At 55.6% G+C, this 17,771-nt stretch overlaps 2 protein-coding genes across 2 annotated transcripts in view; one reads left to right on the forward strand and one right to left on the reverse strand.

Moving 5' to 3' along the window:
- LOC122900562 (zinc finger protein 37A-like) overlaps nucleotides 1-17,771 on the reverse strand; it is a 57,717-nt gene that overhangs the window by 3,248 nt on the left and 36,698 nt on the right. The window lies entirely within an intron of this gene.
- LOC122899224 lies at nucleotides 1,304-16,571 on the forward strand. The gene is made up of 10 exons (XM_044236811.1): nucleotides 1,304-1,331; nucleotides 3,202-3,354; nucleotides 6,422-6,498; nucleotides 7,200-7,275; nucleotides 9,527-9,744; nucleotides 10,118-10,142; nucleotides 12,812-12,877; nucleotides 14,614-14,690; nucleotides 15,077-15,153; nucleotides 16,339-16,571. Exons 1-10 carry the CDS (start codon nucleotides 1,304-1,306, stop codon nucleotides 16,469-16,471), a joined length of 930 nt encoding a protein of 309 aa, XP_044092746.1. The 3' UTR covers nucleotides 16,472-16,571.

Below are 17,771 nucleotides of genomic sequence, written 5' to 3' on the forward strand. Positions count from 1 at the left end.
AATATTTTATTTATTTTTTGAGAGAGAGAGAGAGAGAATGAGAGAGTGAGACAGAGAGAGCATGAGCACACGAGCAGGGTGAGGGGCAGAGGGAGAAGCAGGCTCCCTGCTGTGCAAGGAGCCCAACATGGGGCTTGATCTCAGGACCCTGGGATCATCACCTGAGCCAAAGGCAGGGGCTTTAACCCACTGAGCCACCCAGGAGCTCCTCGATTTTTTTGTTTTAAAAATATGAATCCTTTCATATTTTAGAACACTCATTTTAAAACAAAGTGGAAATAAACAAACATAAAGCTCACCTGGGATGTGTTCATTTTCTGCTCTTAGTGGGGGAGGGAGAGCTCAGGACGAAGGAAGGAGGAAGTTAGAAGAGACTTGGCCTGCCTTGCAGTTCCTGGATTTACCTGCCTACACAGCTCCACATACAAGATACTTACGTGTCCATGTGTGGCTCCGAAAGATGGTGAGCTTACGCAGGATACTTGTCACTGAGTGAATGTAAACATTTGTTTCTTCTTGACCGATTGCCAATTTAGGTTCTGTGACACAGAAAAATTAAACACATGAGAAGATGAGTTTCACATTTAACAGTAACCTAAAGGAGGAAACACTACGGCTTTTTCAGAACTGAGGTGGGAAAAATTAAAAATTAAAAATCTCAAGCCACGTTGTTAATCTGTTTTCCTGTGAACACTATTAATCCCCTGAGGTCAGAAAATCCAAGAAACCTCTGGAAAAAAGAGATGGGGGTGTTGAAGGCAAGATAAAACATAAATGTTTAATGTTTGTTTCTTACAACTTTCCAAAGGTCTTTAAATAAGAAACTATCTTTGACTTCATTAAACTATCTTTGACTTAACCCACTGAGCCACCAAGAACTCCTGGAGAGACTTTGTGAAACAATCTCATATAAATGCAGGAGTTTTCCAGAGTAACAGAGAGTAAAATGAACATTTCAGTCTCCTAGGTGCCCTCAGGAGTCTCCTTTTTGGAATGTCCAAAAATGCAGGTAGTTAACGTACCGCGCAGTATTGCATTCTACAGTACAACTCGGGGACTCATCACTTCTCTCCAACCACTCAGAGCTGACCACAACAAGTGTCTTATGCCCATCATCCATTGACCCCTCCCCGACCCACTTCCCTCCATGACCCGGCAGCGTGCAGGATGCCTTCACCCTCAGAGTTCTGTCATGAGCCATCGCCACGGTGACCTGATGACACGCATCCAACGTTCCATTTCAACTGTCACTCTGTGAGCCAAGCCCCTGGCGGTTGGGTGAACAGGACTAACAGTCCCGACGATGGGGAATCTCAGCTGCTGTTGTACGGGTATGTGCCTATCGATTTTCTCAGTTCTCTTCTCTGGAGCTGGCTGCCTCCCTCATACAGAGACCGGCTTCTTCTCTTTGGCTTTTCCTCTCCACCCTCTGATCCACCACCCGCCCCCGGTTTGATGCCCGTGTTTGTTCGTTTGGGTGGTTTCACTGGGATTTCGTGGGAAAGCTGCCTTCCTTAAAGCGCTTCGACGTTCAGAAAACCGTACTCTTTCTAAATGCCCATTTCGGACACAGTCCTACAGGGACAACACACAGGTCACACGCCACACTGCTGTCCCTGGGTCAGGAGAACCTTGGGGCGACCCAGGCACCACACTTGAGGGGAACGAATGGCTGGTCTCCTCTTCCCGATGGACATGACAAAATCGGAGAGGAAAGGTCAGCGGTCGAAATGCAGCTGTTTTTAGAAGGAGAGACACTGGAGAATAGCGCGGTGTTCTCATGGGTTGATGTGCAGGGTTTCCCGGGCCGTCTGCCTGATCCCTCGGAGTGCACGGGAATGGGCTGTGCCACCGGGTGGGTGGACGGAACACACGGCAGCTGCACGGTGGACTGTCTGCTGCTCTCAAAGGTACTGCTGGGCTGGGTTCTCCAGGCCCGGCCTAGGGAGCGAGACAGGAGACTGTCCGCTAAACCGACAGTCTCCAGAGGGGATCAAGAGACCTGAGAGTAGACGGTAGACTGGCGAAGAATGAGAGAGCAGGGAGGGACTCAGTCCAGCCAGGGTAGCCTCACGTCCATCCAGGCTCCCCAGAGCAGTCCGCAAAGCAAGGGGCCCCTCAGCATCATCCGTCTCCTTCCTGAAACCAACCCCCCCACATGGCCACCTTCATGTCCGTTCCTACCATCGACTGCTCCTCGGGACTCGCGAGCTCAAGGCAAGCGAGTTCTCGGCGGCGTCGTATGTGACCGTTGGGAGTCTGAATCAGTTTGGGAGCCAAGCAGAACCCCAGGAGCCTGGACTGCAACTGGCCTTCAGGACGGCCTTGGGCGACTGGGCTGACCTTGCAGAGAAGTGAGGGAACGTGGCTCATGCTACCCGTTCCTGGTCCTTCAGTAGGGCCCTATTCGGCAGAAACCGCCACCTAGTTGATGTCGGGGCCCCAAACACAGAGGTGAGTGAGGACTGAGGCTGGTCTCGTGGCCCTCGCTCTCCCCTAGAGACACACTGGCACAGAGGGATTTCAGATTGTGAGGGCAGCTCTTAGTTCAGGGCTTCAGGACCTTTTATCAGGGGCCGTGGGTTGGTGTCAGGGGCTCGGGGATCTCCGGCCACAGGGAAACGATGACTTTCCTGTCCCAGATCCATCCTTCATCAGGATGGCAACTCCACTGTCCTCCACTGTGGCTTCACCCACAGCCAGCCGTCTAGCTGAGTCCCTAGGCGGTCCCTTCCTCAACACCTGCCGAGCGGATGGGATGCATCCCGTCCTCCCCTAGGTCCCACGCACTCCTTGGACTCAATCACTTGGGACACCGTGGCGGCACACTCACGTCTAGGCCGGAGGGCAGGGAAACGGGGCACAGAGTGTTCTGGGGAACACTCTCGGGTAGGTGTGGCTGCTCAATGGATGTGACCCAGGCCATCACGCGTGCTCACGGCGCTCTGTTGTGTTTCTGTCCTGTCTCTGCTCCATACAAGCCGTTGCCCAGAGAACCTGTGGGTGTGGGAGGGGGCGGAATTCAGAGCACAGCACACGGCGACCCCTTCCTAAGTCCCACCTGGCGGGAGGAATGCCTGCTGGGCAGCTGGCAAGTAGGGGCAGGAGACAGATGGACTAGAAGGGAAGGATGTCCAATCCCCCTACGGGCTTCTGACGACAAGGTGCCGACACTGCTCTCTTTTTCTGTGCATCTCCCAGAAATCTGTGGGGAGTGTCTTTCTGAAGATGTGGAGCCGCCCCCAACCACTCCAACCCCTCCACCACCACGACGACGACGACGACGCCGCCGCAAGAAGAGAGTCCGATTCAACTTGCACGATGATGTCTACATCATCGAGGACACCGAGGAAAGTAGGTACCTTGGGGATTGACTCATTACGTTGATTGGAGACGCATTCTTTTGTTCAGTAGCACAGACATAATCAAAGCTTTTAAAACTGCTGAGACACATTTTCCTCTGATTTCACTGGTAGCCATTTCTCTCTATGGCGTCCGTCCGTCCCCTTTTAAGTCCACAAGTCACGATGAGATCCTCATTCAAACTGGATTTAAGGGGCACAGGAAAAAAGTGTCTACTAGCTGAAGGGATGGATCTTAGGTCTTTCTGGAACACACAGGTCCCTACGGGTCTCCCCAGGAAACATGGTTCTTAGATGTGTAGGAAGGAAGAGACTATGTTTTCCGCCAGGAATGCTGAACAGAAAAATGGACCAGAATAGGACAGGAGGTTTCAGGATGTCCCCCCTCCACTTCCGCCCATTAGCCACATCTTACATGGGTGTGCTACGTACCTTCAAAGGAACAAAACGACCTCACCACATTTGGGGAACTCAAGTACCCAGTCCATTCCACGTGGTTACCGTTCTACACATGCGGCCAATGCACTGGGGGACGTCTTCTCATTCTAGAAACAGACAGAAATCTGCGGACTAAAGTCTCACACAGCTGGGTTCCCAATAGCCCCAGACAGGCACTGCCCCCAAATCCATCATGGGAGGAAAGAACACATTCCATGGCATCCATACACATCATGGAGTGCAATTCAAGCGTAAGAAGAAACAAAGGTTTCCAGTATTTTACGAAACAGATGGACCCTGGAAACCTAACACGCATTTTGAAAGCAAGCACACAAGGAAAGAGGTACACGACATGATCCCAGGCTTTGAGGACACTCGAGTAGGGACATTCGTAGACCCAGAAAGTACAAGGGACGATGCAGGGAGGAAAGGGGGAGGGCCGGGCATGTCATGGGTACAGAGGTGCCATGAGATAGGATGGCAACGTTTTCCCCGTAGATGGCAGTGCGGTCTACAAAGCATCACGGATGTCAGCAGTGTCACTGAACGGACACGTACTAACAAATACAACCATCCCCAGTACTTAAGATCCCATCACAGAAAAACCCACTACACCAAGGCACGTCAGAGGACTGATAGGGTCACACAGCAGAGGTGCACGGAACAGGCCCCATGACCAGCTGAAGAAGCAGCAAGCTGGCTTCGTTTCACAGAGGGCAGGAGGGCTCAGGGGACTGCGCCCTGAAAACCAGGGTGTCTTGAGTGTTTCCCAGACAGACGCTGATGAGTTCCCACTGATGACATCCCCTCTGTTGGAAAATCAAGGCCCCATTTCCCTTTTCCATCCTGCTCCCCTCCTCTGTGATTCTGTGTACACCACTGTATACTGTGTCCACCACTGTGTCCACCACTGTTGGCCCACTGGCAAGTCAGGCCTTGCTTGGTCACCCTTCACGTCCATTCCCTCTGGCCCCGCATCCACATCCAGCAGACTGAACTCCCCGAGTCATTCCTGAGTAGCGCAGCCAATGTCCTGCCAGCTCCTCTCTGTTCTCCTAGACCCTGTGGCAGGCCAGTCCAAGGACCTTCCTAGGTGCTGGACAGAGGAAGGTCCCCCAACTCTCCCCGACGTAAACTCACCTCTCTTTCTCAGAGACAGAAATGGTGCTTCCTTGATTTCTTCCATCAGTGGAGTTGGATGAACATCTGGCACTTTACCTCCCAGGGGAAGGGGGCAGCAGTCTCCCCTCGTGGAGGAATGCTGGGTCTGGCCTTTTACGCACAGTGGACCCAAAAAGGGTGAGGACACAGGACAGCCTCAGTTACAAACTCCATGGGACCAAACACCTTCTTCAGCAGAGAAGGTTTCTCCTTGAAAGAGAACGTTCTGTCTGGTGATCAGAATGGACTTCGGAGATTGAACGATGCTCCAGCATCATTCAAACTGTCCTCTTGAACTCGGGTGGGGGAACGTGGACTCAACCACGGGACCTCATCCAATTAGCTGCCTGAAGTCCTCCCCAAACCTTAGAGCTGGCCCAACAGCGGACAGGATGCTGGGATCCTCACTGTTTCCTTTTCCCCAATCGCAGGCAGGTAGACGCTGGGAGCAAGGACAGCTGTACGTATTTAAGAGCATGTGGCTCTGGGAGGAAATCTAGAGTACAAAGAAGCCTGCCCCCTGATTCTGGGTTCCAACAAGGAACGGGGTTTGGGGGATACTGACCGAGACTGTCTGGTGAGGCACAGTCACCACGTCGAAGAGGGCCTAGAAGAACTCGTACACAGGGAAGGGGTGATCTGTGTGCACGTGGGATGAAGGCCCTGTGTGTGTGGGTGTGTGCGTGGGACCCAACATCCCTGAAGCAAATCTCCTGCAAAGCAGGCCTACAGCCTATCAGCACACACTCCAAGACTCCTCTGGGTAAGCAACTGCCCACTGGTCAGAACACCTGGGAGTGTTCGGGAAGCCACTGTCTTCAGGGGAAACACACACACACACACACACACACACACACACACGGGACAGCTCAAGAACAGTGGAAGGAATCTATCACACTCATCGACGGTGCTGGCTGTTTACGGAAGCTACGATATCCGGGCTCTCCAGTATTGCACATGGGATTTTCTGAAGACAAAGGATGAGTGAAGCAAACTACTAGGCTCCTTTCCCGAGGGTTGAATGCCGCCCGGCAAGCAAGGCTGCTTTGTATGCCATGCAAAATCTTACAGAGACGTGATGCATATAGTCGCAGCAGGTGGGGATCTTGGGCCCAGAGCTGATGTCCAAAGCAGCAGCGTAGGACACCTTAATGGCACGTCAGTCAGGAGAGGTTAGGGGACTCGGTCCTCACACAGAGCCAGGTGAGACTTCCATGTACAGGTCTGGCTACCTGGCTTTGATCAGGGTGCTTTAGCTAGAAAGACAAGAACCCTGTTTGCGTTTCCTCCCTGCTCCTCTCCCGTCCCTTCCTCTCTGCACCGAGGACAAGGCCAGGCAGCAGAGCGGCCCGTACCTCCTACACGCGCACACTCGACTCCTGTCCTCATCCATCCAAACTCCCCGCCTACATCCGGAGAAGCCTCACCAATGTCCTCACAGTGCCTCTGTATCCTCCTAGCTCCCTACGATGACCTGGTGGAAGAGCTACTACCTACTTTGAGGGCCGAGGAGGAAATTCCGTCTCTCCCTCCTCAGGTAAACTCATTGTTCCTCAACTTTTTATTTATTTCAAAGACAGAAAGACAGAGAAGGGGAGAGACAGACAGACAGACAGACAGAGAGCGCACGAGAGCGCAAGCAGGGGGGTAGCAGAGGGAGAGGAAGAAGCAGGCTCCCCTTTCGAGCAGGGTGCCCAATGTGGGCCTCCATCCCAGGACCCTAGGATCAGGTCCTGAGCTGAAGGCAGAAGCTTCAATGTCTGAGCCGCTCGGTCACCTCGATAAAGTCATTTTGTGCTTCTGAGGGACAGCCAGTGTTTGATTTCTCTTTCCATGAACATCTGAGCATGGACATGCCAGAGGGGAGAGACAATGTCCTTGGTGCTGAGAGCCTGCCGTGAGTTTATACCATTAACGGACAGCAGATTGAGACGGGCACTGAGAAAACGTCACCACCGTTGCTTTAGGCAATGGATGGTCGTGAGCATTTTCCACCAGCTCATTCTGTCTATGGGAAATGGCTTTGGAAGGAGTTGCTGAAGAAAATGGACGGGGGAGTTTTGACATAACAAGCAGGAGCCGTTTCGGGAGGTCATTTCCTCCTCCTCTGGATCATAGACGCAATGACCGCATCCCATCTAGCTTCCTTACGACACACACCAAGGGCACAGAGATGTCTGCACACGGTGTGCACAGGGTGCTGGGATCCTCACTGGGTTTCCCTTTCTCCAACTGCAGGAGGCGGCGACCGGATACGTCCCGTATGCGTATTCCCCCGTCATTCCCTTTAGGGAGACAGATCTAGCTGAACAAGGTAGGGCTTTCTCTCCTCCTCTGGTCTGGAGAGCTTCTCCCCTTCTGAGTTCCTCCCGGGCACGGAGGCTGGGGCGGACTGAACAAACGGAGTGTCCTGCAGAAAACCAGGACCCTGTGCTACAGTCCCTGCAAACCAGTAGGTCACTCGGGCGGTGTGCTTGGTGCGTCGGAGGGTTGGGGCTCGTTTTCGCGTGGGTCGATGCGACGGGACCGGGCATGTGGGTGTGTGGACTGCGTGCGTTTCACCAGAAGACATCTCCCGCTGAATGGACTTGAGGGCACGGGTCAGAGTTTCAAAACCAAACCTCCTTCATCCCCGCTGCACACACCGCACTAGGACACCGCATTCCTCGCTGACCTCAGCTCCACCTGGAGGGTTGCTCAGGATTCCCTTTCTTCAGACAGGGACGGGGAGAAAGGAAGGGGCCCACATCTGTCCTAGCTCGGGACGTTTCTCAGACAGGGTCAAAACACAAAGGAATCAGAAGCTACTTTAGTCAACCCAAACAGAACCACCAGCCTTACAAAAACGGTCCCGTCTTGAACGCACAGAGGGAAGGCTCACTGGCAAATGGCAATGGCCAGGAAAGCTTCATCATTAGCTCGGGGCCCGATCCGACTTCCTGACAATCTGCTACACGGCCAGGTTAGAGAGTGCCCTTCTCTCGCCTGGCCTCGGCTCGCTCGTGAACTTGCCGGGTCCTTACTGGGGGAGCTGGGTCCCGGGAAACTGGGTCCCGCGGACTCCAAGGACACACCCGCATGCCACGGGAAAGGAAGACTGGGAAGAATCAGCACTTTGTGGATGGGGACTCTGTTGGAAGGGTCAGATGTCAGTACGTAGAAATCCTGGGTCTTTGGTTTTCCTGACCCTGCATGACTCAGGGACAAATAGAAACCTCTAGGGTACTTGTGCTTGCATTGAATGCAACCCTGCCACACAGGGTTCTTCTGCAGAAACACAATCTCCTAGAAGAGGTGAGAGATAGGTGGGAGCGGCCAAGAAACGGTCTTGACAATGACCACGACACAGTCGCTGGTTGGAGGAGCTTGCCCGACAGTACAACGGACCGTGTCTCTTAGTGTTTACCCTCTTTCGGCTTGAAGAGCTCACCCTGATTCCATTCCCTGTAGCTCGAGTTCAGAGTCAGTATTTCTCCCTCCGTTCCTGCTCCTTGCCCCGACCTCTCTCGATGCAGCGGCAGCTTGCTCAGTCCATACCCACACACCCCAACGTCGCCAGACACTCCCGGGCACGCCCACCCCAAGCGAAACTCCCTGAGCTCTTCCTGCCGAGCCCCACCGGTGGACTGACCATTCTCTGGATCTCTCCCTAGCTTTGCTGGATGGACAGGCGGGGGAACATTCAAAAGAAATGACAAAGGAAGACGCCCCGTTTTTCACCAGAGTGGTACGTTGGCCTTTCTTTGGGGGAGACACAAAAGTCTTCTGGCTTTTTAAATCAAGGTTACATAAAAAAAAGTCTCAGCATGCACAATTGACAGGGGAGGGAGAAGTTTGAGAGAGAATCTGTTACCAAAAGCTACCTAACCCCGATGGCATTGCCGGGGGGCGGGGACAACCACAGCAGGATCACCTACCATCTGGAGGGCAGGGAGCTTGGGTACGGGTAGCAGCTATTCCTCCTTGCCACCTATTTTGTCCAGTGGGACCCGGAATGGGGGACCTCTAGGAAGACTGGGCGCACCTGTGGAGGACTCGTTTTGCTCGTCATACTTTCGGGCTCACGGGCCTCTAGCACACTGCCCCATCTGGCTTCCTCCCATCCCCCAGGGAACAAAAGAGCCATGCAAACAGGACAAAGCCTGATATGATGTTCATACTGTTTTCCTTTCTGAAATCACAGGTGTCCCTGCTGGAAGGGGATGGCGGTAAGTATTCTGTACTCTAGAGTCACTCACTTGTTTACAGCAACCTGGAAAAGGGCCAAGGTCTGGGCTTCCTCGCGGGCTCCACGATGAGAACCACCCTGATTCCAGATCCGGCGGGACTGAGAAGATGGGTCAGAGTAACAGAAAGGGATTTTCTGGGGAAAGACCCGTGGCCTCATGGCCCTGTCCCCGGAAACTACTGCGCTGCTCTTAGGTGGTGCAGGTTTGGGGGCAGGCAGTAGGTGTGCCTTGGAGATGGACTCTTTCACAGTAACTCCAGGCCGTGGAGCTCCAATGGGAGGCAGAGTTTCTATTCACGTCCCTGCTCCTCTCCTGGACCTTTCATCCTCCATCCAGGAAGGGCCCACAGCAGCTCAGTCCATACTGATGAGCTCCCCACCTCCACACTCTTGTCCACATGTGCACGCCAAGCAAAGCTCCCCGAGCGATTCCCGAAGAGTTCCATCGGGGTCCCGACACTCTCTGTGTGTATCCACCTAGATTCCCTGGCTAGCGTGGATGATGACCTTGACGTGGACAGCAGAGAGGGAGAGGCCCCATTGTTCACCAAGGTGGTAAGTTAGCCTTTCTTCGGGTGAGGTACAACATCCCTTGTTTCTCTGATACTCGCAATCAGATCTGAACACCGCAGCACGTACAATGTCCTTGGTGGGGAGACTCTTGAGGGAGTGACTCTTAGCCAGGGACACCCCATTCCAAAGACCCTGCAGGAAACGGCAGGTTCGGTTCCAGTCCACAGGGTCGTGAGTTTGTTCACGGGTGCTACTGACACCGCCGGGCCACCTGATGGACCCAGGGCATGTGACCTCTAGGTGGATTCCGTATCACTGCCCATGACCCTGCCTATCACCAAGAGACCAAAAGAGCTGGGCACACAGGACGAGGCAGGACTTGGTGTTCATCATGTTTTCTTTTCTGAAATCGCAGGTGGCCCTGCTGGAAAGGGAGAGTGGTAAGTATGCTGTCCTCTAGAGTCACTCACTGCTTTAGAGCAAGGTGGGGCTTGCTTGCAGGTTCCATCTTGAGAGCCACCCAGAATCCAGATCCTGTTGCAACGAGACTAAGGGTCATGTTCCGGACCGAGACCCGTGGCCTCGTGACCCTGCCCCCGGAAGCTACCGTGCTGCTCTTAGGTGCCGTAGGATCGGGTGCTGGGCACGAGGTCTGTTTCCATGGGAATCCCTGTGCTGGGATTCTCAGGGTTGGTGTATGTGTGTCAGGTGGGTGAATGCTCTGCTCTCGAATGTGTCTGGTCCTCTCAAAATGGCGATTAATGGTGTCCACGTTCTCAGGGACGTTTCCCATCCCTGCCACGTCATGAACGTCCATTCATGGGAAAACTCTTCAACACCTACAATTGAAAGAGCTGTTCTTTCCTTGCAAATACACATCAGTTCCCCCAGAAAACAAATCCCGTCGCTAACTAGGAAGGGCTAGACTGTGCCCCGAAGACACAAGTGTGTCTTTTCCACTGTTACTGAGTCAGTGTCCATGGGGCTCTCCCGCCAAGGTAGGTCTCGGGCAAGCATGGTCACATCACCTCCCTCTTCACACTGCACTCACACACACATCTCTGCATCAGAGGCCCCACGATGCGTCTTCCCAACCTCATGGGAAGCACTGAGTGCTGGGACACACTTCCTCCCTTCTGCAGGCGGCTTCCAGGGCACCTGCGTGCAACAGCCCATTCGGGGATGACCCGCACAAAGGGCCAGTGGCCAGGGAACAGATGGGGCCAATTCACTCCGTGTTTCTCCATGGAGAAACCATTTCTACCATTTCCCTGCAGATACTGTGTCTAAGAATGCAACTGGCCTTCTCCCAGGGAAATCCCACACCCACCACTGGTCCTTGCTGGGGCTCTTGGAGGTGGGTCCAAAAGGTGTCCTATCCAAGGGGGAATGAGGTGGTCTTCAGGGACTGAGCGTCACTGGGGGCACCTGGGCCCCCTCCATGCAGGAACAAAGGGTGCTCTGTGCATCGCAGGGTGGCCAAAGAGAACCTCAGACCTCAACAGGGGTGACAGGACAATCACCACCCATTTCGCTCGCCATCTGTCCATGCAAGAGGGCCTTGTTAGATTCAGAAGGTTTGGGCCAATAGACAACTCAAGGGAGTTCAGTGCCTGGAAATGGAAACAGAGCCAAATCAGGGTTTCAGGGTTCTTTGGCAGCCGACAAGACTTTCTCTCATGAGAAACATGGATTGGAACAGAATCTGTTGTTCCAACATCTCTCTTTCTCACTCGCATGCACGGGATCCACGGGAGTACCTTTCGCTGCTCTCCGAGGACACTCAACGGGCTTTTCCAGGGTAGTTGCACCAGTCTGCGTTCCACGAATTGCATCCAGAGTCTCCAATTTTCTGCCTCCTTCCCACATGGGTCCTGGGCTTGAATTCCTGGTTTGGGTCCCTAACGGACAACGCCACAGTTCAACATCCGTTGCATTCGCATTGCCCTCACGATGCCTTACATTGAGCATCTTTTCGAACAATGTCTGTCTGAGGGCCGAGTCATTCTTTCCCTTCGCAGCACAGACTATTCCAGTCTTTTTCTCGATTCTTTCATTTGGTGAAATCCCGGTCTTCTTTTGTTTGGTTGGTTTTCTTTCTTGTTTTTCCTTTTTGTCAGTGAACACACCTTTTCTGAAATAAGGATTGCCAAGGGCGTCTCCAGTCTGTGGCTTGCCTTTTCACTCTGTTCGCTGTTTCAGAAAAGGTTGCTTTTTCTGGGCTCCTCTTGGGAAGCATCGTGATGCCAACATGAGCGCACTTCCTTGGGCATTTCTCTTCCGCTCCCAGGTGCCCCTGCCTCTTTGTATGCCAGCACCCTCCTGTTGGCTCAGGGGAGTCATCCAAGGTATTGGAAGGTCAGCTTCTAGAGACCCACCACCGACTTCTTCATATTCAGAAACGTCGTGGCTCGTTGTGTTCCTTTATGGTTCCCTTATCTATTCTAGCAGCTTCTCTGTCCCGAGAGCATCACATTGTATGCTTTAGATCCGTGCTGCACGGAATCCGTTCCCCATTTATCTAGGAACTGGGGCTTCACCTTAATCTCCTCGGGTCCAAAGACCTCCAGCAGCGCCTGGTGCGTGTGTGAGAGTCCGGGAACGTCTTCCCTTGATCAACGTCCGTATCAGGCCAGCCACTGATGCCCGAGAAATACGCAGGAGAGCAGGCCTTGTCTCTCGCTCCTGGTTGGTGTCTAGTGCTGAGTGATCCAGGAAAGAGTCTGTCTAGTATCCATCATACACAGTCATTTATATTCTCAGTGCAGTACACGGAAATCATCAAGGGAATGAAAACGTCCAGTTGCTCACTCCCACTAGCCACACGTCAAGAGTCCCATAACGACTGGAGATTCCGATGGTCGCGCTGGGAGGGGACAGCGGTCATGGGCATGCAGAACTGACACTGAGGTGACTGCTGCAGCGTCATTAGAAGGCAGGAAACTCCAATCCCCGTCTCCTCCAAGGGCTCCGGCTCCAGCAGCCCCGTGAACCTCTGACAGCACAGCAGAAGGGTCAGGCAGATGCCGCATGGCCCAGAGACATCGCAACGCACTTGGGATGAAGGGGTGAGGCGGTTTCTCTCCTAACGGCATTGCTCCTCTTTCAGTTCTTACAGACCTACTGGTAGAGAGCATCGAGGACTACTCCACCAGTGACGATGAAGTCTCTTCAGGTAGGGAACGGCACCGAGGAGGGGAACACTGGGACATGGCTCCTGGGAACATGGGGTTGCCCCTGCCGCTCCAGAGAATGAAGAAGGTGGGTCAAAAACCACCAAGGAAAGGGATGCTCTGGCACAGGCATGATTTGCTCCTGTCACGGTTTCGGGATGAAAAGAACAGGCCAAGTGTCCACGGGCCTTTAGGGTAGGCTGGGTTTATCATCACCACTGGACTCCTTGCGCGGCTCCTTGAAGGATCTTTTCCATCAAAGCTGCTCGTGCCTCCCTTGGCCGCTGCCACATGTCAAAGCTTGGCCTCTTTGCTCATGGCCTCTCGGGAATGGTGCACAAGAGATTCTGCATCTTTCTTGGCACGGGCCCAGACCTGGTCATGCTCAGGACTTGCAACCCCAACCGCACTCTCCTGGGCAAGACAACCGCGACAGTACGCTCTGGACTGAGCCAGGAGGTGGAAGACGGGTCTAAATTCTCTCCCTCATAACCTCCACTACCAAACCGTCCCGGTTCTCTCCAAGCTGCTGTACCTTCAAGGGGACTCCCAGAGCTGCAGAAGGGAAAGCGTACTTCCCCTGGGTTCACTCCACATGCTCCCGTAAATCGGAGCTTCTGCCAGTCTTCACACCCCAGCCGAGTCTAACCTGTGGACATGTTCCCAAGGGCGGGACGCCCCCATGCAGCTGCCCTGGTGAACCCCTTTCGTGGGCCACGGTCCCCCGGGCCTGTGTGAAGGGGCTGCGGGACCTGCTTCACACACTTGCTGCCCTGGGTCCTCTCTACCTCTCACCAGCTGGCGTCGAGGCATAGCACAGAGCCTCTTGGGAGCAGGGCCAGGGAGTCACGGTTCCTCTCACAAACCCACCTCGCCGGCTTACAGCCCTGGCCATGCTCCCCACTCCCTAGGCATGCCCCAACGGCAAACGTTCCTCAGGCCTGCCCAGGGCCCTACACACACCCCGGCCCCGTCCATTCCCGGCAAGCCTCAGCAGGAGAACTGGCAGGAATCCTGTGTTTCAGTGACCACACCGCTGGACGTTTTCCAGGGCTGCCCTGAACAGCTGAGGGCGCCTGCACAATCTCCCATGCTCCCGTCTCCATTCAACCTCTGTAACACTTAGGGAAACAGAGGGCACTGAGTTCCCTGAAACACGTCCCTGGGAAGGTTATCCCCGTCCCTGGGCAGACATGGGCTGTGGGGAGGTGGTGGGCCATCTCTCCCTGCACTTCCCCAGCAATCCCAGACCCAGGACAGCTGCTCCCAGCAGAGACGGATCGGGGGATTGATTCCGGGGGACCCAGGATATCTCCTCTCTTTCCTTGGTTGCCCCCTCCTGGACAACAATAGGACTGGTGGAGCTTGGCAGGGGGAAGGACATGGAGCATCTCTAGGGGAGGAGGAGGAGGAGGAAGAAGGAGAGCAGAGAAGGACAGGAACAAGGACAGAGGAAGACAAAGTCCCGCAGAGGCAGTCTTAGGGACAGTGACAGCCTCCTGGGGCGAAAGGATCACACAGCCAGGCTTCCGGGTCTGGGAGAGAATCGGAGGTGGGAGGAGCAGGTGGGCAAACAGAGATTCCCCTGTACCCTGCGGAGATCAAGCGACCAAGGCCAGGGAGGACTCGGAGCTAGCGACGCACCCCACTGAGGGCAGAGCCCAGCATCCCCAGAGCAGCAGGCCGTGGGTGGCCAGCTGCACTGACTCCCTTTGTCCTCTCTCACGGCCAACCCCAGCATCCTCGCTGCTCTCTGACCCGGAGAAGGATTCCACGGAAGACAACAATTCCGACGAAAGGAGCCACCCTGCGCCTGTAATTCACTTTCACCTCCATCTCTTGGGCTTCCTCTCTCCTCTGTCCATAAGCGCCTCCTCCCAGCTCTTCCCCTTTCCCTGCTGTGACAATGGCAACCCTGAAGGCCCTCGTCTCTGGCAGGCACTCGGGCTTTGCATCGGAACTGCTGCATGAAATCCCTGCGAAGCCCTCCTCACCCCTTTACTACCATCACCCTGACCCCTCACCGCTGACTCTGGGAAGCAGCCCCGGACAGCAGAGCAGAGAGGAGGGCTGGGAGTCGGCAGGGCACGGCTCACCTGGCTGGAGGGCTCTCGGGAAGGGAGGCTGGGCGTGGGTGTCCCCACTTGGTTCTCTGATGCCGGGGAGTCTTTGCTTATACCCAGTTCTGCTCTTGCTCTCAGCTCTCGAGAAGCTTCCCTTCGGTGGACATGGTGCAAACGACAAGGGAAGCAGAAGAAGAGGAGGACTCGGGAACGGGGTGAGGCAGGCAGGAAAAAAGGCCGGTGAACATGGACACATGTTCTCCCTCGTTGCCCCGTCCCTGTTGTGGGTACCTCGGCAAACCGCACAAAACCCGGGGTGATGCCCTAGCCTCTGACCACAAAGAGGAGAGGAGAGGAAGGTCCCAGTCCCTGCAGGCACCAGGAAGCCCTGAGAACATCCCACGGGGAACCTCCACCTGATCTGTGCAACTCCCTGTGATGGTTGGGGACTGTCGTCCTGGCCGCCTGGAGGGACTGGACCCTAGGCAGCCTAGGCACGGTGACCTTCTGGCAAAGGGCTCCACGCCCCCCATTGAGTCCCTCCCTCTGCACGACCCAAGCCTTGCCCTCTCACCCTGCAAAAGTCAGCAGACGGCTTGCTCCCGGACGACACTAGTCGCGAAGAGACAGTGGTGGGGTGGCCTCCTCTCCCACTTCAGGCACGTGAGAAATGAGCAAACGAGACAGGCCCCCGGGCTCACAGGAGCAGGACAGCTCACCCCTCCCAGCGCTGCATCCCTGTGGGCACGGAGTTGGGCCCGGTCTCCAGCTGAGTCATGTCCACCAGACACTCCCATATGATCTGACCAACACCTCCAGTCCCCCGAGCCGACAAGACGCCTCGTGGGAGGTAGTGGGTCCCCTCATGGCACCATTTTGCTTTGTGAGTTTCATACTCTAGAGACTCTCCTCGATCCCTCAGTCGGCAGGGGAGACCCACCAGGGAAAGGCCACCCTGCCTGCTCCCACCTCGCCCAACACCCGCCCACAGCCCGTGGACTGTGCGAACTCACTTCCCGTGGGAGTCGGGAGCATGTGGTCTCTGCCACGCCACCTGCAACACTCGTGTGGGCAAAGGCTCCCCCCACAGAGAAGGGCATGTCCAGGGTTCTCAGAGAGGCTGGGGAAGGGACAGCCCAGCAGGAGGAGGACCCCGCCGTCATGGAGGAGGACGCTCAGGGAAGGGGCCTCAGGGACCCTGGCAGTGTAGCCTTCATTCAGCCCCAGGGGGCCCAGGGGAAATTCCCCTTTCTTCAGGTCACGTGTGGGTCCTGCAGGGAAACCTCCACCTCAACACCTCAGAACACACGTCCCGCAAAACCCCACAGGCCTCTGGTAAGACCTGGCCCAGGCCACACGCCACTCGCTATCTCACACCACTCCCCCCGTTGTCTCCACAGCTGCGCCACAGGACAGTGTGCCCACCACCCCGAGGCACCAGAGGCTCCTGGGGTGCTCCGACAAAGGGAGCCAGGAGGGCCCTGGGGCCCCACTTGCGGCTCCGATTTGGGCCCGGAGGAGGATTCGGCATGAGCACACAAGGAAACACGCCTGCAGGGACGGCTCTCTTACGCCTGACCTCCGAAGGCCAAAGAGAAGACTTCAGGGCAGCCCACCCGAGGACGGCACTGGAGCCCCGAGGACGAGACGAGAGGACCCTCTGAGTCGGCCGCCAAACCCAGAGTTGGCTGCCCGGACCCTGCCAATGACGGACACTTGAAGCACGAGGCAACCACCTGGGCCCACAACAGTCCGTTGTGTGGGGAGACTGGGCCCACCTGGGACTGGGCCCACCTGGGACTGGGCGGGACAGCAGCCTTCCCGTCGTCTCCCCTGTCTGCTGCAGGGGCTGCTCCTCCTCCCACTTCCCCTGCAGTCAACGGCAACCCTGCAGAGCATGACACATGCAGGACGATGCGGCACTGCCAGGGCCCCTTGACCACCCTGGGATCCACTCGAGGGGCAGCCGCCCTACCCCTGCTGGATTCCCCGAGGGTGTCGCACCGGAACAGCCCCTGTCGCTTCGACGCACAGGACCGTGACCAATGCTGGGCTCCACACTGGCAGCGGCCCCACAAAACGGGCCCCGCTCAGCCTGTGTGTTTGGCAGCAGCAAGAGGTTTAGGGAGGAGAGGCTCTCCCCTGCACTCAGTGGCCTCTTCCTTTTACAACTCTGACAGCAGAGGCCTCCCCCAGCTGGGCCTCCCGCACCTGACCAGGAACGACCCACGCGGAGGGACAGCTCTACGCCCCTACTCAGCAGGAAGAAGCTACAGAAGATGAGACCGTCCTCCTTCAACGACCTTAACCACGCAAGACTCCGCACTGGTCAGGGGCACACGAGGAGGGAGGACAAGGCTAGCTGAGCACCAAGCAGGGAGCTGGCACGCCACACCGCCCCCCAACCTGTGATACGGGGGACATCCCTCAGTCGCTCTGACTGCCCTCAGGCTGAGGAAAGGAAAAAACTGATTCTCCCCAGATGGACATCAAAACCCAGCAAGACCGGAGTCTCCCTCGGTTTGTAAAAGTCCTCGTGATTCTGTAGGAAGAGGCCCGCTTAACGAAAGCCTAGCGACCTGCCCGAGGCCCGGGTCTCCGTTTCCTGAAGCCCTGACATCTCCCTCCCCTCCACGACACTGAGGGAGGCTGAGGCCCAGGGAAATGTCCGTAGGACAGAGTTTCTTTTCAAACCTGCAGTCCCTTGAGAAGGACCTGTGAGGGGAGAAGCTCCCCACCATCTTTCAATTCATGCCTTCCTAGCAGGAAAAACCACCTTCCCTTCACAAGAGCAAAGCCAACGGTATCCTGGGTGTCCTCTGTCCACCTGCCA

This window comes from Neovison vison, chromosome 2 (assembly GCF_020171115.1).
Source record: "Neovison vison isolate M4711 chromosome 2, ASM_NN_V1, whole genome shotgun sequence".
NCBI classification, from domain to species: Eukaryota; Metazoa; Chordata; class Mammalia; order Carnivora; family Mustelidae; genus Neogale; species Neogale vison.